General features: G+C 44.8%; 1 protein-coding gene across 4 annotated transcripts in view; it reads right to left on the reverse strand.

Moving 5' to 3' along the window:
- Positions 1–12,431: 12,431 nt before the first annotated feature.
- The window catches only part of MCF2L2 (MCF.2 cell line derived transforming sequence-like 2), a 253,443-nt gene continuing 243,862 nt past the window's right edge, over positions 12,432–22,012 (reverse strand). For all 4 annotated transcript variants that reach the window (XR_013413675.1, XR_013413674.1, XM_028843884.2 and 1 more), the window contains 3 exons: positions 14,119–14,207; positions 13,646–13,761; positions 12,432–13,572 (listed from right to left, as the gene is read on the reverse strand). Coding sequence is in view for 2 of the 4 variants with exons in the window: in XM_028843884.2 (XP_028699717.2) it covers positions 13,449–13,572; positions 13,646–13,761; positions 14,119–14,207 (329 nt within the window). In the remaining 2 variants the exon portion in view is untranslated. The remainder of the gene's footprint in view (positions 13,573–13,645; positions 13,762–14,118; positions 14,208–22,012) is intronic.

Consider the following 22,012-nt stretch of genomic DNA (forward strand, 5'->3'; position numbering starts at 1 on the left):
AGGTTGATCTCGAACTCCTGACCTCAGGTAATCTACCCACCTTGGCCTCCCGAAGTACTGGGATTATAGGCATGAGCCACTATGCCCGGCCCAGGTTAGTTCTTTCTAAGGCCTCTCTCCTTGGCTAGTAGACACCTTTGTCTCACATGGTCATCCCTCTGTGCATGCCTGTCTGTCCTCATCTCCTCTTCTTATAAGGACATTAGTCATGTAGGATTAGTGTCTACTCTTTGAACTCATTTTACCTCTTAAAGACCCTATCTCCAAATATAGTCATATTCTGAGATACTTGGGGTTAAGACTTGTATTAGTTCATTTTCATGCTGCTGATAAAGACATACCTGAGACTGGGAAGAAAAAGAGGTTTAATTGGACGTACAATTCCACATGGCTGGGGAGGCCTCAGAATCATGGTGGGAGGCGAAAGGGACTTTTTACATGGTGGTGGCAAGAGAAAATGAGGAAGAAGCAAAAGTGGAAACCCCTGATAAACCCATCAGATCTCATGAGACTTATTCCCTATCATAAGAATAGCACGGGAAAGACCAGCCCCCATGAATAAATTACCTCTCCCTGTGTTCCCCCAACAATATGTGGAGATTCTGGGAGATACAATTCGAATTGAGATTTGGGTGGGAACACAGCCAAACCATATCATTCTGCCCCTGGTCCCTCCAAATCTCCTGTCCTCACAGTTCAAAACCAATCATGTCTTTCCAACAGTCCCCCAAAGTCTTAACTCATTTCAGCATTAACCTAAAAGTCCACAGTCCAAAGTCTCATCTGAGACAAGGCCTTCTGCCTATGAGCCTGTGAAATCAAAAGCAAGCTAGTTACTTCCTAGATACAGTGGAGGTACAGGTATTGGGTAAATAAAGCCATTCCAAAAGGGAGAAATTGGCCAAAGCAAAGGGGTTACAGGGCCCATGCAAGTCTGAAATCCAGTGAGACAGTCAAATTTTAAAGCTCCGAAATGATCTCCTTTGACTCCAGGTCTCACATCCAGGTCACGCTGATGCAAAAGGTAGGTTTCCATGGTCTTGGGCAGCTCCACCCCTGTGGAGGTACAGCCTCCCTCCAGGCTGCTTTCATGGACTGGTGTTGAGTGCAGCTTTTCCAGGTGCACAGTGCAAGCTATCAGTGGATCTACCATTCTGGGGTTTGGAGGATGATGGCCCTCTTCTCACAGCTGCACTAGGCAGTGCCCCGATAGGGACTCTGTGTGGGGGTTTTGATCCCACATTTCCCTTCTACACTGCCCTAAGAGGTTCTCCATGAGGGCCCCGCCTTTGCAGCAAACTTTTGCCTGGGCATCCAGGCATTTCCATACATCTTCTGAAATCTAGGCAGAGGTTCCCAAACCTTAATTTTTGACTTCTGTGCACCCGCAGGCTCAACACCACATGGAAGCTGCCAAGACTTGGGGCTTCCACCCTCTGAAGCCACAGCCCAAGCTATACAATGGCCCCTTTCGGCCATAGCTGGAGCAGCTGGGACACAGAGCACCAAGTCCCTAGGCTGCGCACAGCACGGGGACCCTGGGCCTGGCCCACAAAACCCCTTTTTCCTCCTGGGCCTCCAGGCCTGTGATGGGACAGGCTGCAGTGAAGGTCTCTGACATGGCCTGGAGACATTTCCCCATGGTCTTGGGGATTCACATTAGGCTTCTTGCTACTTATACAAATTTCTGCAGCCAGCTTGAATTTCTCCCCAGAAAATGGGTTTTTCTTTTCTGTCACATAATGAGGCTGCAAATAACTTTTATGCTCTGCTTCTGTCATAAAACTGAATGCCTTTAACAGCACCCAAATCACCTCTTGAATGTTTTGCTGCTTAGAAATTTTTTCCGCCAGATACCCTAAATCATCTCGCAAGTTCAAAGTTCCACAAGTTTCTAGGGTAGGGGCAAAATGCTGCCAGTCTCTTTGCTAAAACGTAACAAGAGGCACCTTTGCTCCAGTTCCCAAGAAGTTCCTTGTCTCCATCTGAGACCACCTCAGCCTGGATCTTAATGTCCATATTGCTATCAGCATTTTGGGCAAAACCATTCAACAAGTCTCTAGGAAGTTCCAAACTTTCCCACATTTTCCTGTCTTCTTCTGAGCCCTTCAAACTGTTTCAATCTCTGCCTGTTACCCGATTCCAAAGTTGTTCCACATTTTCAGGTATCTTCACAAAATCCCACTCTACTGGTAGCAGTTTACTGTATTAGTCCATTTTCACACTGCGGATAAAGACATACCTGAGACTGGGAAGGAAAAGAGGTTTAATTGGGTTTACAGTTCCACATGGCTGGGGAGGCCTCAGAATCATGGCGAGAGGCGAAAGGCATTTCTTACATGGTGGTGGCAAGAGAAAATGAGGAAGAAGCAAAAGCGGAAACCCCTGATAAACCCATCAGATCTCATGAGACTTATTCACTATCACGAGAATAGCATGGGAAAGACTGGCCCCCATGATTCAATTACCTACCCCTGGGTCCCTCCCATAACACATGGGAATTCTGGGAGATACAATTTAAGTTGAGATTTGGGTAGAGACACAGTCAAACCATATCAAGACTTCTACATATGAATTTTGGAGGGACACAATTTAACTCATAATAGTGGGCTGTTTTGTTAAATATCTGTGTGCATTTGAGAAGAATGTGTGTATTCTTTCATTGTTGGATTCAGGGACCTATAAATGTTAATTAGGTTAAACTAATTGATAGTATGGTTCAAGAACAAATGGTATCAACTTAGGATGGTTTAACTTATGATTTTTCAACTTTACGATGTTGTGAAGTCTGTATGCATTCAGTAGAAACTATACTTTGAATTTTTCTCTTTTCCCAAGTTACTACTATGAGATCAGATACTCTCTCACGATTCTGGGCAGTGGCAGCAAGCCTCAGCTTCCAGTCAGCCACTCAATCCCAGGGGTAAACGACTGATACAGCCATTCTGTTTTTCATTTTTAGCAAAGTACTCAATATATTACATGATGCACTCAACACTTTATTATAAAACAAGTTTTGTATTAGATGATTTGCCCAGCTGTAGGCCAACGTAAGTGTTCCGAGCACATTTAAGGTAGGTTATACTATGCTATGATGTTTGGTAGGTAAGGTAAATTTAATGCATTTTTGACTTAGAATATTTTCAGCCTCCCAAATAGCTGGGACCACGGGTGTGTGACACCATGTGTGGCTAATTTTTTGTAGAGACAAGATCTCACTATGTTGCCCAAGTTGCCCTCAAAATCCTGACCTCAAGTGATCCTTCCACTTTGGTCTCCCAAAGTGCGATTACAGGTGTGACTCACCACACCCGGCCGTGTTGTCATACATTTTAATTCTTTATAAATTAGAAACTTCATAACATATTGTTCTTATTTAAAATTTAAAAAATTATCTTTAAATATACATAATATATATAAATATGTATATAATCTATAAATATATAATATAGTAATATATAACATAAATATATAACACATTATATATTTATGTTATATATTACTATATTATATATTTATATTATATATTTATATAATATTTATTTATATATCATATATTTATATATAAATATATAAACATATATAAATATATAAACATATATTTATATATTATATTATATATATTTATTATATATTTATATATAATTATTATATATTTATATATAATATGTATTTATATAATATAATAAATATATAATATCTATTATATATTATATATTTATTATATTATAATAGATATTATATATTTATTATATATGTATTTATAATATATAATATGTAAATATATAATATATAAATATATAAAATATATATTTATAAATATATGATATATAAGTCATATGTATATGTTAATATAAATATATAACATATAGTTCTATATAAATATATATTTATATGTTATATATATTTATATATTTTTATATAATATAAATATATAATACATACAAATATATATATGGGAGAAAAGCTTTTATACTTACGTGATTACCCTTTCTTGCAGTCTTTATTACTTTGTTTAGATCCTTGGGATTTTTGTTGCTATGGTGACCTTAAGTATACCAGGCACTTCAAATCTTACCTTGTGTTTAGGATACGGACTTGTTTGCCCAGGGGTTTTCCCTAATGTCTGCTCCATCTTCAATTTTGGGTCTTCTCCGCTGTCTGTCAGTTTCTCTCTCCATACACTTGTAGCTCTCCCAGGAGTATTCCATCGTTAATCGTTAGTCAGTGCTTGTTAGCGGGGCGGTGGGGACAGAGAGGTGAGGTGCTTGGTTGTGATTCTCAGTTCTGATTCCTGCAGGTACTGTGTCCCTGGGTCTTGAAGGGTATGACCAAGTGTCTCTGTCCCTCCCCACAACAGCAGTTTTGGGCTCAGCACATATTCCTGCCCCTTCCCCAGAATCAGAGGGATTTTGTTGTTGTTGTTGTTTTAGTTTTTAAGTTTTTGTTACTTTTTCTCCAGCTGTGTTGGATGTACCAGCCCCCTGGAGTGGCAGTGTTTGTTACCCTTCCTCTAGGCTTTTAAGGCCTTTGTAGGAGAGATGGGGCAATAGCATCTGAAAGCGGTTTTGTGTCTCTCTTGTAGCAACTGATATTCTCCGCCCGCAGATCTATGCCCGGAAGGATGCTTTCTCAGGACTTTTGTTGGTCTTTTTTTTTTTTGTTAGTGCTCAGTGAGATACTTTGAGAAAAGTCTGCAAGTGGATGCAAATTTTCCTTATTATCTGTGGCTCTTGGGGTTTCTATTTTCTCTTGCAAACCTACACCAGACCATTAAAGATTTTAGCTTAATTCTTCCTTCCAGTAGTATGGCTGTACCTGCCACAGGTAAGCAAGTGCTTGAGTCTCATCTCTCTGTGAATGGGAATCTCTCATCTCTCTGAGAATGGGAATTGATTCTCATCTCTCCAAGAATGGGAATTCTCACACTTGCAAGGTGCTTTCTAGCTTTCTACATCTCAAGCAGAAGATACGATTTTTAACAATGCATAAAGTTCCATTGTGCGTCAGTACAATACTAGCCAGCTTTTTATTATTTGATATTATATTTGTGATCTATTATTGCTTAGCAAACTATCCCTAAACTCAGCAGCTTAAAACATTTATTATCTCATAGTCCTCTGGTAATGAATTCAAGAGTGTCTTAGCTGGGGTGTTCTGACTCTGGGTCTCTCATGAGGCTTCAGTGAAGATATCAGCTGGAGTCGAAATCATGTGAAGACTTGACTAGCGCTGGAGAATCCACTTTCAAGCTGGCTCATTCACATGGCTGTTGGCAGGAGGCTTCAGTTCCTGCCACGTGGGTCTCTCCATAGTATTGCTTGAGCGTCCTCTCAACATGGCAACTGGCTTATTCCCCAGTGAGTAATCCAGGAGAGAGAACAAGGAGGAAGTCAAAACACCTTTTATAACCCAGTCTTAAAAGTCTGTTGGCATCACTTCCACTATATTCCTCCTATTTGTTAGAATCACACTTATAGGGCAGGTAATTTGACTCTCCTTTTTGAAGGGAGGAGTATCAATTTGAGGATAAATTTTGATACTACCACAGACATTTAAGTTGCACCCCCAAACTTGTTTTTCTATGGAAAAGTAATGTTAAAATGAACACCTGTACATACATATTTTTGTTCATTTGTATACCATTAAAATATGTTTCTAGAAGTGAAATCATTAGATCAAACTATAAACATATTTTAAAATTTTGATAGTATTGAAAATTTTCTTCTAAAAAGCTAACACTAATTTATACTCTCACCAACAGTGTATAATAGTTCTGGTTTTTCTTTTTTAAAAAAATTTATTTATTATGTTTTTTGAGACGGAGTTTCACTCTTGTAGCCCAGGCTGGAGTGCAGTGGCATGATCTCTGCTCACTGCAATCTCCGCCTCCCAGATTCAAGTGATTCTCCTGCCTCAGCCTCTCAAGTGGCTGGGATTATAGGCATTCACCACCACGCCCCGCTAATTTTTGTATTTTTAGTAGAGACAGGGTTTCACTATTTTGGCCAGGCTGGTCTCGAACTCCTGACCTCAGAGGATCCACCCATCTCAGCCTCCCAAAGTGCTGAGATTACAGGTGTGAGCCACTGTGCCCAGCTTGGTTTTTCTTTTTAATTAAAATTTTTATTTACTTATTTATTTTTTTTGTAGAGACTAGATCTTGCTATGTTGCCTAGGCTGGTCTCAAACTCCCAGCCTCAAGCAATCCTCCCAGCTTGGTCTCTCAAAGTGCTGGAATGACAGGCATGAGCCACCATGCCCAACCTCAGTTCTAGTTTTTCTATATTCTCTTCAATGCTGTGTATTATCAATTTTAAATATTGTACAATCAGATAGTGAAAAAGATACCTCATTGTTTTCATATGTTTATTGGATTTCGAATTTCTTTTCCTGTATATAGTCATGTCTTGCCCATTTAAAAATTGTTATTGATTCGTAACAGTTATTTATATTTCAAGGAAATTAGTCTATTGTCATATGTTTTGAAAATGTATCTTTTGAATTTTTACATGTTTTTTCTTCCTATATGTAAGATTTTGCTTCTGACATACCTTACTTATTAAGATTTTCCTTTGTAGCTTCTGGTTTTAGTTTTTGCTTGGAAAGCTTTTTCTCAAGATTAATTTTTAAATGTTTTGACGTTCATAATTTCTTTAAGTCACATCTTTAAATAACGTGAATTATCTTAAGGGCTGCGGTAAAACCTATTCTTATCATTTTCAATACTGCTATCCAGTGGTCCTCAAACCATTTTCATGTATAATTTATCTTTTTTATTCAGCACTAATTTGAAATGTATTTTTTTGTACTCTAAATTCTGAGATGTATTTGGGTCCATTTAAAGATTCTCTGTTCCTTTTATGTTTGTTTATCCCTATAATATGTGTCTTCTGGAAAATTAAAAAATTGTATAAATCTGTAATTTTTGCTACTTTAATAGCCATATATGAAAGTTTCTTTATATGTAAAATCTGCTGTCAGATTAAAGATGCAAGTGATACATATTTTATAGATAATTTGTGAAACTATGTTTTATAAAGCTTTCTGTCTTCACATTATGACATGGAACCAGAACTCAAGAGGTACTTGATACATATAGGCTGAGTAAGCAAATGCTAGTGTGATGCTGATACTGGCCCAGGAGTTGGAAGACCTGGATTCCAGTCGCCGCCTTCCTGCAGGCTGGCTGGGTGACACTGATACATGGTAATAAAGTTTAGGTAGGGCAATGTCCTCCTAGCTAGGTTCCCAACTCCCTGATGGGTTAGCATGGCCATGCAACAAAGCTTTCACCAAAAGAGTAGAAGAGAAGGTGTTATGTACCATGTGCAGGATGGGCTTTAAAACATTGCTTATGCAAACTTCCAAACTCTTTCCCATTCTTCACAGCTGGAAATCAGATATTTCTGAGATGTACTTTTGACTGTGGCCAATGTTGATTAGAGACAAAGACAGCGTTCTAGGGCAGTGGAAAATGAAATGCAAGGAACCTGGGACCCAAAATGGCTGTGCAAAGCAGAGCAGCCTGCATACCCAGCCTGGACTGACTTACAAGACAGAAATATTCTTTAAATCACGGTATTATTGGATCTCTTTGTTATAGCACCTTAGCCTTTTCCCTTAGGAATACACATGGGACATTATATTCCACAAACAGAAAGGTTCTGTGGCCAAATAAATTTAGGAAATGGTGAGTTTAATAAAACGATACAGGCTTCCTTTTTGTAGAAGTTTTCAGATTCTTTAATCTACTAATTGAGATCAACCAAGAGAGGGACAGAATATGTGGTATTTAAAAGTGCATTTGCAGCCATGTGCAGTGGCTCACACCTGTAATCCCAGCACTTTGGGAGGCCGAGGCAGGCGGATCATGAGGTCAGGAGTTCGCGACCATCCTGGCCAACATGATGAAGTCCCATCTACTAAAAATACAAAAATTAGCCAGGTGTGGTGGCGTGCACCTGTAGTCCCAGCTACTCGGAAGACTGGGGCAGAAGAATCGCTTGAACCTGGGAGGCGGAGGTTGCAGTGAGCCAAGATCATACCACTGCACTCCAACCTGGCGACAGAGCAAGACTCTATTCAAAAAAAAAAAAAAGCATTTGCTCTTAATTTTTTTTTCTGCTTGGCATGTTATGGGGTTAATTCATTGAACTCTTACACTCTTCTGCATATTCTGCAAAATATACTCTGGGAAGGCTGGTTTAGAGGATCTCTAACTTTTCTAATATTTCATAATGCATGGCTGATGTTTAATATGAACTCAGACTCCCACCAGATGTTACAGATCTGGGTCTGCTTTTAGTTCAAATGCTTCAGCCAGGGCACTTTATCCTGAGGCTACAGCATTTCCCAATCGTCAGCAATATTGTGAAATCTGAGTTCCTCTGGTGGACAACAGGCAACATCATATAGCCATGGAGTATCTGAACAACTTCTAAGTGTGAGGGATTTCATCTGGTGGTTTTGGATTCTCTTCCATTTATACTTAAATAAGGTGACATAAATTTCACTCAGAGAAAAGCCACTCTTTTTTCCCCCGTTTTTAAGAAGTCTAAAAATGCACAACTATTTCCTGAATGAGCAGTGCAACCAGGTGTAGAATAGGGAACGTCGTGTCTGCTGGGAACAGATGGTTCCTGGCACAGCTTTATGAAAATTATCCCACGATTCCTGTCCCACCATGGGCTCAGTGGGGAGTCTGATTCTCTGAGCCCCAAAGGGTAGCTTTTTCCCAGACGACACCAGCAAGCAGAGCAGCAGCTCGGGGCTTTGACATGGAGGCTGGAGTGAAAGGTCAAATTGGACCATCCTGGATCACTGGAGGACAATAGCCCAGGAACCTCCGGCAAAGACTGGCATTGGAATGACTCCCCTGGTCACCCACCTGTGGCATGACATTTGCAAACAGGGTCTTCCTATGAGGCTTGTGAGGTTTGGCCCAATTTGCATTCTGCTAGAATTATTAAGTGTGGACATCTTCATAGATCCAGAAAAGGGCTGAGATCCAAAGGACTGAGAATGCTTTGGGGGGTGTTTCCATAGTGAGTGGCTGGCTATTCAACAGACAAATGTTTGAGAGGATACAATGATGTGTTTCCTGAGGCAAGTGGTCAGAACCCAACAGACTCTTCTGTTCAGCTAAGATGTGAAACCATCTGAGTTCTTACATGTTCTCACAGAGAAATGGATTATCATAGGGAAATGGATATATTGTGATAGACACGATAAACAGAGAACTCTGCTGGGAAACACACACACACACATCAAGACGGAATGCATGGACGTGTATTATAAAAAGCGTAAAAATACACAACTGCAGATTGTGTAGGACTATATTTTCTTTCGACTTGAGACATATGTTTATTGCTATGAATGCTGCGAAGGGCTCTACGTGCTTCAAAAAATCCCAATCTGTTGCATTCGTAAGCCTGGGTTGGATCTAAAGCAGCTTCCCACTTTGGGAAAGGCATCCCCACGACCTTTCCATGGCTGCTGAATGCAGCTGGAGGCAGTCACAGTTGGTGATGTCCGGAGCCCACTCCCCACTGTGCTGGTCTGCAGAACTTCTGCATGCCATTCCTGCAAGCAGGTCTCTGCCCCGCTCTCCTCCACCTGCCTGCTCTCCTCCACCTCCCTGCTTTCCTCTACCTCCCTTGTCAGTTGAAGTCTGTGCTTCACAGCTTTCTGGTCTCAACCTTCCTCCATCCCTACAGTTATTTAAGAAGCAGGAATCAAAAGGTGAAGGAGAGGGCACAACTCACCTCCGATGGACAAGTGTAAAGTGAGAGATGGATAAAACCAAGAAGGAGCTTAAGATATCCAGAAATGTACACTGTGTTTGGAAAAGTAAGGTCAGGAGAAGCATGGGACTCCTGAGGTTGCTCCCTACTATCTTGCAGACTTGCTGCAGGACCAAATGAAGCAGGATCTGTCAAGCACCAGGGTCAGCCCTTAAGCTTAGTGCCTTTCTGAACCTGTGACCCAGCAGTCCCCATCAACTTGTCCCACCTGCCATGCACAGCTCCTCCATGCCCCTGTACCTGAGCTCATGCTGTTCCCTCCACCAGGGTGCCCTTCTCCTTCTCCACTGGGAGAAGACACTTGCCTGTAAGACCCAGTTCCAATGTCACCCCTTCCTGACTGTATCAGGAAGAGTCAGTGATGGTGTTCTGTGCTCCCAGAGAATTTGCCACATCGTGTTGTGATTCTGTTTCCACATCTGTCTCCCCAACTGGACTGAAAGCTTCACTCATCTTCATACCTCCCTGGTATCTACCTGGTGCCAGACCCATCCTCAGGGCACAGGAGTGCTCAAGAAATAGGCGTTGAATAAAACGAGTGTATCCATCCATCCATGCATCCATCCATCCATCCATCCATCCATCCATCCAGACGTACATACATATGTAAACATTCTGATGGTCAAATGGAACAATGTGGGCTGAAGAATAATGCAGGTAGAAGAACCTAAGATTACAGATTCTTGATTTGGGAGGAACTTTATTTTATTGTGCAAACAGTCTACGCATTTGAAACACATTCTATCAAGAAAAACACTGTGTTCTTAGGAAAGGAGTGGGAGACGGTGGTCCCACAAAACAGCGTAAAGTTCTAAAGAATTTGAGAGGAACACTCTGTGGGATCCTGTTCCATGGGCACCTTTCTAAGAGTCTGTCCCTCAAGCTCTGCCCCTTTTTGGCCACGTCATCAAAGGGCTTCTTTATGAACAAAGTGAGACACATTATTTTTGTTTTCTTGAATTCTAAAGTGATTGTCTTGTGTCTCCTGGGGGAGACTTCTGTGAGGCGTGGCCCACTCTATTCCAGAAACAAACCAGGAGACTCATCCCAATCCCATATCCCGAGAAAATGTGAAATCAAATCACCCCTAACAATTCCAAAACTAACGGAATCCTAACGTAACTCTAACTCTATGTAACTCTAAAGCTGAGTGTGCTGGTAATTAAGCTTCCAGCCCACCCTTCCGTGATGCAGGGCTACCACGGGCTCCTTCCTGTGTGCACCCCACCCCCGCCCCCACCGTCAGCATCCCGTCTCCACTCTGAGAGTGACAGCTGGTTCTAGCAGAGGCAGTTGGTTCCAGCTTGCTATTTTCCCAGCACTCCCATAACCGGCCTGATGATGCCCACTCAGAGACAGCAGCATGGGCTGGCCATGTCCCCTCCCCAGAATTCTGCATCCAGCTCCTGGACCTTGGGCTCTGAGCCCTTGGGCCACATGTACCATTGGTAGTGCCTCCTCCTCAGAGGACTAACCCCCAGCCCTAGGGCTATGTTCACATTTCTGAGTTTTGATATTTTCAACCTCTTCTCTTTATTGTATGAGTCCTTGGGCTGGGAGCTTGTAGTCAAAATCTTCATGATATCTCATTATCACTACTTTTTTTTTTTTTTTTATCTCTGCTAGCTGGATAACAATTATTTATATTAAATTTTCTCTGTTGAAATAACTGATATAGTGTCTCTTGATTGAAACCTGACTAGTAGATTAAGAATTCTAACTCTAAATAATTCTGAGGGCCGGGTGCGGTGGCTCACGCCTGTAATCCTAGTACTTTGGGAGGCCAGCGCAGGTGGATCACCTGAGGTCAGGAGTTGGAGACCAGCCTGGCCAACATGGCGAAACCCGGTCAGGAGATCGAGACCATCCTGGCTAACATGGTGAAATCCCGTCTCTACTAAAAAACAAAACAAAACCAAACAAAATTAGCCAGACATAATGGCGGGCGCCTGTAGTCCCCCAGCTATTCCAGAGGCTGAGGCAGGAGAATGGAGTAAACCCGGGAGGCGGAGCTTGCAGTGAGCTGAGATTGCACCACTGCACTCCAGCCTGGGCGACAGAGAGAGACTCTGTCTCAAAAATAAATAAATAAATAAATAAATAAATAAATAAAAAATTAGCCGGGCATGATGGCACACTCCTGTAATCCCAGCTACTTGGGAGGCTGAGGTAGGAGAACTGCTTGAACGCAGGAGGCGGAGGTTGCAGTGAGCCAAGATTGCGCCACTGTACTCCAGCCTGGGTGACAAGAGCAAAACTCCATCTAAAAAAAAAAAAAAGAAAAAAATCTGAAAATTAAATAAAAATAAAGAACAGAAAAAATTTGAATGGCAAATACAAAACTGAAATAACTGAGAACAAACAACTCTGAAAATAGCTCAAAAACTAAATATCTCAAAAACTCTTTAAAAATTCAGAAAATATAATTTTCAGATATGAAGTAATGCTGAAAATGAAATAACTAAAAACCAAATAACTTGGAAAAAAGAACATAAAAATAAACAACTCAAATATAAAATAACTGAAAATAAATACCTGTGAACATAAACAACTCTAAAACTAGATAACGAGGGGAAAACCCTTAATTAAAACATTTCAATCTGAAAATAAATAACTCTACAGTAGTTCAAAAACTTCCAGTGAGTTTTTAATAGTCAAATTAGTTACTGTAAAAATAAATAACTCAAAAACTCCAATAAGTTAAAGTGAAATAACTATGAAGGTAAATAACTCAGATAATAATTGTAAAGATGATGAAAAATAAATTCCAAGCAAATTAATTTGAACATCTATAACTCCTAAAACAAAATGGCTACATATAAATAACTGAAAATGAACAACTCGAAAACTAAATAACTTTGAAAATAAAGTAACTATAAACCAGTAACTGAAACTATAAAATTAAATAACTAGAAAGCTACAAAAAATTAAAATCAACCAATAAAACTAAAAATAAAATACAATTGAAAATAACAGAACTCATTTAAAAACTAATAAATCGATATATAAAATATCTCAGAAAGTAACCTGGAACGAAGTGTCTCTGCAACGAAGCAATCTTGGCACTAACACGAACACCCCATGAATGCTCGCAGGGATTCTGGGAGGGGGACCTGGAGCTCTCAGTCTGCGGCCCCCGCCGGGTTTGAGCAGCTCCGGCTCCGCCAAGGCTCAGGCTAAGCGGTTCTCAACCGATTCCCACCCCGCCCTGGAGAAATGTGGGCGTGTCTGCAGGCATTTTTGATTGTCACAATTTGGGGGTGGGGTGGAGGATGGGGTGGCGCATTCCTGGACCCTAGCGGGTAGAGGCTAGTGATGCTGCTAAACATCCTACCGTGGGAGCACAGAGAAACCCACACAACAAAGAATTGCCCGGCTCGGAATGTCAAAGTGTGCGGTTGAGAAGGCGTGGGCTGTGGGCTCTGCAAGCGCCTTAGAGCAGCTCCGAAGTCCCCCGTGCGGAGCCAGGCGCTCACTCAGGGCACCCCTCGGGCTCCCGGAAGGCGGCCCTGCGTCCCGTTTCTGCCGCCGCCGAGGCCCCGGCTGCTTTCTGCGTAGCTGGGCAGGGCCCGGGCCCCCACACCGCCTCGCCTGGGAATGCGGGCGCTCTGGAGCCGAGGAGCGGGGACGTCCGCAGGGAGGTCAGCTCTCCGGGGCGGAGGTCCTCGGGCGCCGTGCCCGCGCCTGGAAACCAGCCGTCGCCCCCGCAGGAGCCAGCCGGCCCGTGGACGCCCCAGCGCGCTCCTCCTCGGTGCTGCGAGTCGCCCTGCAATTCCGAGAAGAAAGTCAGAGACGCCGTGGCCCAAAAAGACGCTTAGTCTTTCCTCGTTCACACTCACGTTTCCTCCTCATCGCGTTCTTCTTTTTCTCCCTGGGTGCTTTCTCCCCTCTCCAGGAAAGCAGATTTGGAAGAACAGGTTTCGTGACTGTCGTCCGACTGGAAAAGGCCTGCGAGCTGGAAGGGAGGGGACGGGTGCACCCTGAGTTATTGCTGGAGGCTGTGGCCAGGCCGGGCAAGGTGGTGACTCCCGCTGGCAGGCTGCGGCCCACCCCAATCCTCCCACCTGGGCCACGGGGCTCCCAGCAGGAGCCCCAGTTATGACCGGACACCAGCGCACCGCCAAGGAGACAGCCACGTGGGGACGTGCCAGGCTAGGAGGGTCTAGTGACCTCGGCTCCCTGGCTTAACCAGGTCCTTATGGGTGAGAATCCTGAGGAGGGGGGGAGGGATGGAGGCGAGGGACAGGAGGCAGGAGGAGCTGATGAACAGGAAGGAGGAAGAAGATGAAAGAAACAAGAGGGAAGTAATTACACTCAGAGCGCTGCTCTCCTTTTGCATGTCTTCTGCACCTTCACAGTCTTCAAAGGTGTCCATGGAGCTAAACTCCCTGCTGGAGCAGCCTTCGGGAGAGAAAGGGAAGGATGGGGCCTCTGTGGGGTGGGAAGACAGCCCCTCTGCCTATGGCAGGGTGTAGCAGGCAGTGCCTGTTGCAGGCACGGTCCTCCCCATCTCTAACTCCTGATCTCCCAGGGCCTGCACTGCGCTGGGCTGTGAGGGCGTCTGTGATCTCCAGGCTGCGTTTCCAGCTCTGAAATGTCATACTTCACAGAGAAGACCGTCCACATGCTGTTCATGGCCCTACCTCCCTGTTCCTCCAAGAAAACAGTCATTATTTTTTGTGTTTGCCAGTCTTCTAACCATGCCTCCTTCCCTTCCTCCTCCCCTGTCTCTTTCTCACCCTCCTCTCCTTGCCTCCTTTTCTCTCCCCTAATTAATGTCCATTTCCCATCTCCCTGGCAGCCTCTGCCAAGTGTCACTGCTCCCCATAAGGGAAGATCAGAGGAACAAGCGAGTGCGTCCATCCTGCCTGTCTCCCCAGTGAACTGATAAACTCATCAGTCTTGTCCGTGGTGCACCTGTTACATCCCCGGGAAGTGTTGGACACTGTGGGGAACAGCAGCCACTGCCAAATACTGAGCAACTGCCCTGTGCCTGGTGGTATGTTAGGCGTTTGTCAAAGTTTAAGCCTCACAACCCTGTAAGGGTCTCAGCCCCCTTTACAGTTGGGGAAACAGACAGCAGTGGTCACTTGGCCAAATCCTCTTGGCCTGTGGCAGGGCAGCTGGCTTCTCCAGCACTCCTGCTCTTTACTCCACTCTGAGTGAGATGGAGTCTCTGCCCCACATGGCTCACGGGCGAGGGTAGGGAGCCGAGCATCTGCAGAAAGGTCCCAGCACAGGGCAGCCCCAGACTGAGGCTCAGCTGAGTAATCCCTGTGGCGGAAATTGTGCAGGAGAGTGTCTGCTCAGGCGAGAATTCAGGGAGGTTTGGGCAGGGCTTCAGGGGTGGGCAGGACTGGAGAGGGAGGGCATTCTGGGCAGAGGCATGGCCGGAGGGCGGTAGGCGGCAGTGGAGGGAGCTGCAGTTATCTGGGTGAGCAGGCAATGAACAAGTGGTGTCTCCTGGGCTGCTGTCCCAGGTCCCCTACAAGCCATGTTCTGGGCCCCGGCCCCCAGAGCAGATCAGTGGGGGCTGTGTGAGTAACACGGGGGGGCAGCTGGGCAGCACCTCCCAGGAGGCCCCTCTGAAATCCCCCTGATGGTGGCAGGCTCTGAGGAGGCTGGACACCCTCCTCTCAGGTTGAAGCAAGTCCTGGTTAAGTTCCTAGCCCCTGGAGGTGGGAGAGGCGAGGGGTGGGGGGCAGAGGAGAAACTGCCTCAAGGATGTGCTCCCCACCTTCATCCTCCAGATGGGACTTGGGAGCATCTGAGGAAATCCCAAGACTCCTCTTTAGAGAAGTCCTCCAGCCCTGGGGTCTCCTTACGCCAGGAGCAAGCAGTGAGAATGGAAGAATGATCGTCTTGCTGAAAGCTCTGTGAGGGAGGGATAGAGGGACAAACGGAGCCATGCTCTTGACCATCCCCTGCGTGAATAGCAAGGGCTGTGTCTCCAGGGTCCATGGCCTCTGTGCCCCGGATGATGCCGGGGCTGCCAGGGACCACAGAGCCACCCACTGGGAGGTTGGGGGTTGGCCTGGCTCAGGGGCCTTCGTCAGCCATACACACCCACAACCTGGTGTGGGCAGGGCTGGGAGGCGACACAAGAACTGAAAAACCTGACAGGCTCCAGCCCCTCCGGAGGGTAAGTGGCATCTCCAGGTAAAACGATTAGCTGGTTCCAGCCCCTCCTCAGGGTAAGTGGCACCTGGGGTAAAATGACTGCCTGGAGCTGGCAGCTGCTTTCCCTGCTCTCGCAGGCCCTGCAGGGAAGCGTGGGAAGGGGAGGGGGCACAGCGCTGGGCACAAAGGGGCTATCAGACCCTGGACTGAACTGTTTCAGGGGTCATCTAGCCCATTCCCTGCCTCCAGGCAAGGATTTGCCTGAGCCTGGAAAGAGGAAGGATCCTCCCAGTGCTGTCAAGCCCCAGATTCCACCTCCCTGTGGGGGGGACTGTCAGCGCAGGCCCTGACAATGCAGAGAAAGACAGAGGACCCACGTGGGCCTTTGACAGCAGGAACGCCGGGTGCCACATGTGAGGCTGGGGATGCCTGGAGCACCATGGGGGATCTGGTTTAGTCTAGAGCCAGGTTTTCCATACTCAGAGTGCAACCTCAGGGAGATGCAAATTTTACCCCCTAACACAGCATACACGCAGAAATACATTTATACAATTCAAACACAAGCAGACGAAACAATGTTTACCCTTACAGTGTGTGAAGTCCTCATCTGTCCCACTACATCCTATCATGCTCTCTTCTATCCTAGGAGACAAAGCAGGAGGGGGGGCTGCGGAGGTGGGGGAATCTCATCCAGGCCCTTGGGCGACATCTCTCCTGAGCAAACTGCAGCTGCTCTGGGTGTGCCCTCGCCTTGTCTCCCCCCAGGCCCCGGGTTCCTGGCAGCAGAGACAGTAACCTATTGACCAGGTATCCCCCAGGGCTCCTGGAAGAAACCCAGAATTCTCAGAACCAGAAAACCTTAGAGAGCATCCTGCAGGCAAAGCCCCTGGTTCTCTGGGGAGGAAAGTGCAGCTCACGGGGGCGCCCTGCTGGGAATGGTAATTGACCACCCGGTGGGGACTGACACAAGGCCCTGTGGGAGCTGAATCAGGGCCAGGACCTGGGTGTCCTGACTCCTAGAGACCATGTTCCCTTCCTCACCCAGGCCTTCCAGCCCCAGCCCTGGGCTTTTATTTATTTATTTTGGAGACAGGGTCTGGCTTGTCACCCAGGCTGCAGTGCAGTGGTGTGATCACGGCTCACTGAAGCCTTGACTTCCTGGGTTGAACGGATCCTCCCACATCAGCCTCCTGAGTAGCTGGGACCACAGGCACATGCCACCACACCCAGCTAATTTTTGTATTTTTTGGTAGAGATGGGGTTTCACCACATTGGCCAGGCTGGTCTTGAACTCCTGAGCTCAACTGATCCGCCCGCCTAGGCCTCCCACAGTGCTGGGATTACAGGTGTGAGCCATTGCACCCAGCCCGTGGGCTGACTTTTGCTGTCGTACATCATCTGCATATTTAATCCCCTGCTGGATTCACTGGTCATGGGCTCTGAGGTCCTAAGAGTCTTAGGCACTAAGGAGCTGGCAGCGCTGAAGAGATCCCAAAATCTCAGACTCAGGGTCTGGCCAGTCACAGGCGCACGATGGAACAACTGAGAGGCCCATTGCCCCACGGCAGGAGAAGGTGCTCTGGAGTCAGTCAGACCTGAGGGCAGTCAGACCTGATTCTCACTCTGTCACTCACTAGCTGTGTGATCTTGGATACATCACTTAACCTCTTGAGCATCAGCTTCCTTATCTCTATACTGGAGATAATAACATCGATTTTGCAGTCTTGACATGAGGATTAGCAAAACTTCTGATAAAGAAAAATGCCTGGTACACGACAGGAATTCAACAAATAGTACCTGTTATGATTATTGTGCATAGCAATTACAACAATACTAAAGAGAGGGTCTCAAAACAGCTCTGGGCACTCCAGGTGTGCTATTATTACTTACATTTGGGGGAGGTTTGTCTGCCATTGTCTCGTCCTCATAAACACTCAGGGAAGGAAACAGATTATAAGGATAATAAATGGTTTTAAAAAGAAACAGAGCAAACACACACATACACCCACACACCCCTCAGAAAAAACCATGCCAAACACACAGGCTCTTGACAAATATTCAATTTGATTATAGCAAAACCGTTGGTTTTTTTTGGTTTTGGTTTTGTTTTTTTTTTTTGAGACGTGGGTCTCACTCTGTCACCCAGGCTGGAGTGCAGTGGCGTGATCTTGGCTCACTGCAACCTCCACCTCCCGGGTTCAAGCAATTCTCCTGTCTCAGCCTCCTGAGTAGCTGGGACTACAGGCACACGCCACTACACCCAGCTAATTTTTGTATTTTCAGTAGAGACAGGGTTTTACCATATTGGTCAGGCTGGTCTCGAACTCCTAACCTCGGGTGATCCACCCACCTCGGCCTCCCAAAGTGCTGAGATTACAGGCATGAGCCACCATGCCCAGTTGATTACAGCAAAATTTTAAGTGATAGTTGCAGTCTTGGAAAATGAATAGAACGACTTTTGTCCCAGCCAAGATCTAGTGGTGTGTTGGGGCAGATACACCCTGAGTCTCTGGGGCACTCTCAGTCTATGTATCAGATAAGTATAAGGAGTATTGGTGGAGAAGGACAAGAAGAATGGGAAAGATGGGCGATGAGAATTCCTGCAGATAAGGACTGGTGAGTATTCTCTTTCGAAACCCTTAGTTGACCATCTTTCTAGTGCACATCACATAAGCTGAATGGTTTTTTTATTTTGCTTAAACAAACGGAATGAAATTTATTAACAATGAACCTAGTAGTGAGCTGAAATTATTCTCACCAGCATACATATTTTTGATAAATTATAGACTTTGAAGACAAAATCATGGTGTTTCCCTTACTGTCCACTGGATGGCACAAAGAGACCATTGTAGATCCTCCTGGTTCAGCAGTAGCTCTCACCCGATAGACATTAAATGGGCAAATTCTATTTTTATTGTCTTTCAAACTAGATTTTTCTCTATGCACATTTTTTTTTTTTTTACTTTTTTTTTTTTTGAGATGGAGTCTCGCTCTGTCGCCAGGCTGGAGTGCAGTGGCACGGTCTCGGCTCACTGCAACCTCTGCCTCGTGGGTTCAAGTGATTATCCTGCCTCAGCCTCCCGAGTAGCTGGGACTACAGTAGCGGGCCACCATGCCCAGTTAATATTTTTGTAATTTTAGTAAAGACAGGGTTTCACCATGTTGGCCAGGATGGTCTTGATCTCCTGACCTCTTGATCCGTCCATCTTGGCCTCCCAAAGTGCTGGGATTACAGGCGTGAGCCACCGTGCTTGGCACAACTTTTTAAGGACCATCTCTATCACATGAACTAAAGGATATCATTTTCACTTTGGGGTGGGAGGTGGTGAGCTGCTTAGAAGCAATGCCTAAACCCCCTGGGCTTTCCTTTCTTTCACTTGGAAGAACCAGGGGGTAACTAACTGCTAACAATTCCATGCTATCAGAGTCAGAGATCTAGCTGCTAGCCTAAGGGCTGCATCTCATTTAATCCTCACGGCAAAACTATACAATATTATATCCATTTTGTAAAACAAATGATAAAAAGAACTTAAGCACAGAGAGGCTATAGAATCCATCCAAAGAGATGAAGCGGGACTTGAGGCTGGGTCTTTGAGACCTGAGTTTGAGCCCTTCATCATTATGTTGTGCGTGCTGCTAACCAATTTCCCTCTCTGTCTTCTAGAACTTAATACATGGGGGTCACATTCTGTCTAATCCATCCCGGTAGCTCTCCAGAGCTCACAACAGGAGAGAGTTCCAAAATGTTTCCAGGGGTACTAGGCTCAGTTACAATCTTTTGCTTGGTGGCCCAGAGTAAATGTGGATATCTTAGGCTGGCCTATAGCTGAAGTGTCTATTTCATTTGCAAGCCTATCTTTGGCCAAGAGGAAGTGAATCATTCTTGAGAGCATCTAATTAATTGCTTTCAGATTCCACATGTTGGCATTCTCAGGGCACATTTTTTTTTTTCTGTGCATTTCTATTGTCAAAGTCCCTGCCAGCTCCTAAGGCAGTCTGAGCTGACTGTCTTTAGATTTTCAGAGCTGCTGGAAGCTGCGGGGGAGGTGGATCAAAGAAACTTTATAACCTAGCTTTGCCTGCCAGCTCAGCCACCAGCTGCCCTCAAATGTTCTGGATTGGAATAAGCCCAAAGATGAGTAGCAGGAGGGAAGGGCAAGCCAATATGTCTAGGTTGGTTCAGTCAGAGTCTTGTCTATTTCATCAGAATTTTAATGGAAAATTTCCAATAAGATTAAAATATAAAGTCACCCCAATTTTAGTATGGCTCAATTTTTAAAAAAAAAAATCATGCATATCTTTGTTTTGCAACGGGGTCTTACTCTTGCCCAGGAGGAGTGCGGTGGTACAATCATGGCTCACAGCAGCCTCAACCTCCTGAGCTCAAGCAATCCTTTCACCTCAGCCTGCCAAGTAGCTAGGATTACAGACACCCACCACCATGCCCAGCTACTTAAAAAAAATTTTTTTTAATACTCCAGTGCAGTGGCTCATGCCTGTAAATCCCAGAACTTTGGGAGGCTGAGGCAGGCGGATCACCTGAGGTCAGGAGTTTGAGACCAGTCTGGCCTCAATGGTGAAACCCCCGTCTCTACTGAAAATACAAAAATTAGCGAGGTGTGATGGTGGGCACCTGTAATCCCAGCTACTCGGGAGACTGAGGCAGGAGAATTACTTGAACCCGGGAGGTGGAGGTTGCAGTGAGCCAAGTACACGCCATTGCACTCCAGCCTGGGCAACAAGAGTTTTTGTAGAGATGGGGTCTTGTGATATTGCCCAGGCTGGTCTCAAACTCTTGGATATCAAGTGATCTTCCTGCTTTGGCCTCCCAAAGTGTTGGGATTACAGGCATGAGCCACCACAACTGACCAAATCATGCATTTCTATAGACAACGTCTGCAAGAAGAAGATAATGGTGATTATATCTGGTTATGTCGGATTTGTATTTTTATTTGTACTTTCCTGTATTTTCTAAATTTCTGACAATCTACATGTGTATCCCTTTTATAATCAGAAAAGGAAACAAAATAGTTAAAACTCAGATATCTAAAATAACCCATCATCTCTCCAGAGGGGGCAGTTTGCTAGAACTTATAGTAAATAAGTATAGTGTGTATATATACACACTATACTATAGTATATATATACTATATACTATAGTTTTTTTCTGTGCATTTCTGTGTGTGTGTATATATATACTATAGTATAGTATATATATAAAAGTGTAGTGTATATATACTATAGTATATATAGTATAGTATATGTATAAGTATAGTATATATGTATAGTATACTATAAATATAGTAAATAAGTAAAAAAAAAATGATTACAATGAAGTAATCATTGAAATACTAGAGTGCCCCAATAAGTTTGAATAACAAAAAAAAAGTAATGATAATGAAAGTAACTAAATTATCTAGGCCCGAAAGGAAATGCCACAAAAATTAGCAAAGAAACAACCATTACATGCTATACTGGATAGCTCCTAGGTCACCTTGGAGACCTTGAGGGACCCGACAAGGGACGTATAGTAAGGCCGCAGACAGGTTCTTCCTCTGTTAGCTCTGAGGTAGAACAGTTATTCTCATTTTTTTGTCTTTCACATGGCCAGGACTTTGCAAATCAGGGACAAAGTGAATTCAGAATTAAAAATTTTCAGCACCATCCAAGCTAGTAAAACAGTATTAGCTTACATCCTTTATTTTCACCGTAAGCTGCCAGAAAGAGGCTGGTTAACCAACAGCACTCAAAACAGCACACCCACCTGTCTGCTGACTGTCCCATCCAGAAATTGTGTAGGTCCTTAGGTGAATCTTACCTTCTTCCCTTCCCCTAGCCAGACCCCATCCCAGATGGCACGAGGAATCCTTTCCCTTTCCCCGCCTGTCTGTAGACCAGCAGGCAAAGAGAGCAGTTACCATACTGGAAGGAGAAACGGGTCCTGGTCGTCGTGAGGAGGTGGGGCTGCTGCTTAACAGAGGCAGAGAGGGACATGTCTGATGCTCAGGTGATCCACTAAGACATCTCGGAATACTCCCATGCCCAGCTGTAACTATGATGGCCAAGTCCAAGAACCATAGCCTGAT

The sequence above is a fragment of the Macaca mulatta genome, chromosome 2 (genome assembly GCF_049350105.2).
Source record: "Macaca mulatta isolate MMU2019108-1 chromosome 2, T2T-MMU8v2.0, whole genome shotgun sequence".
NCBI classification, from domain to species: domain Eukaryota; kingdom Metazoa; phylum Chordata; class Mammalia; order Primates; family Cercopithecidae; genus Macaca; species Macaca mulatta.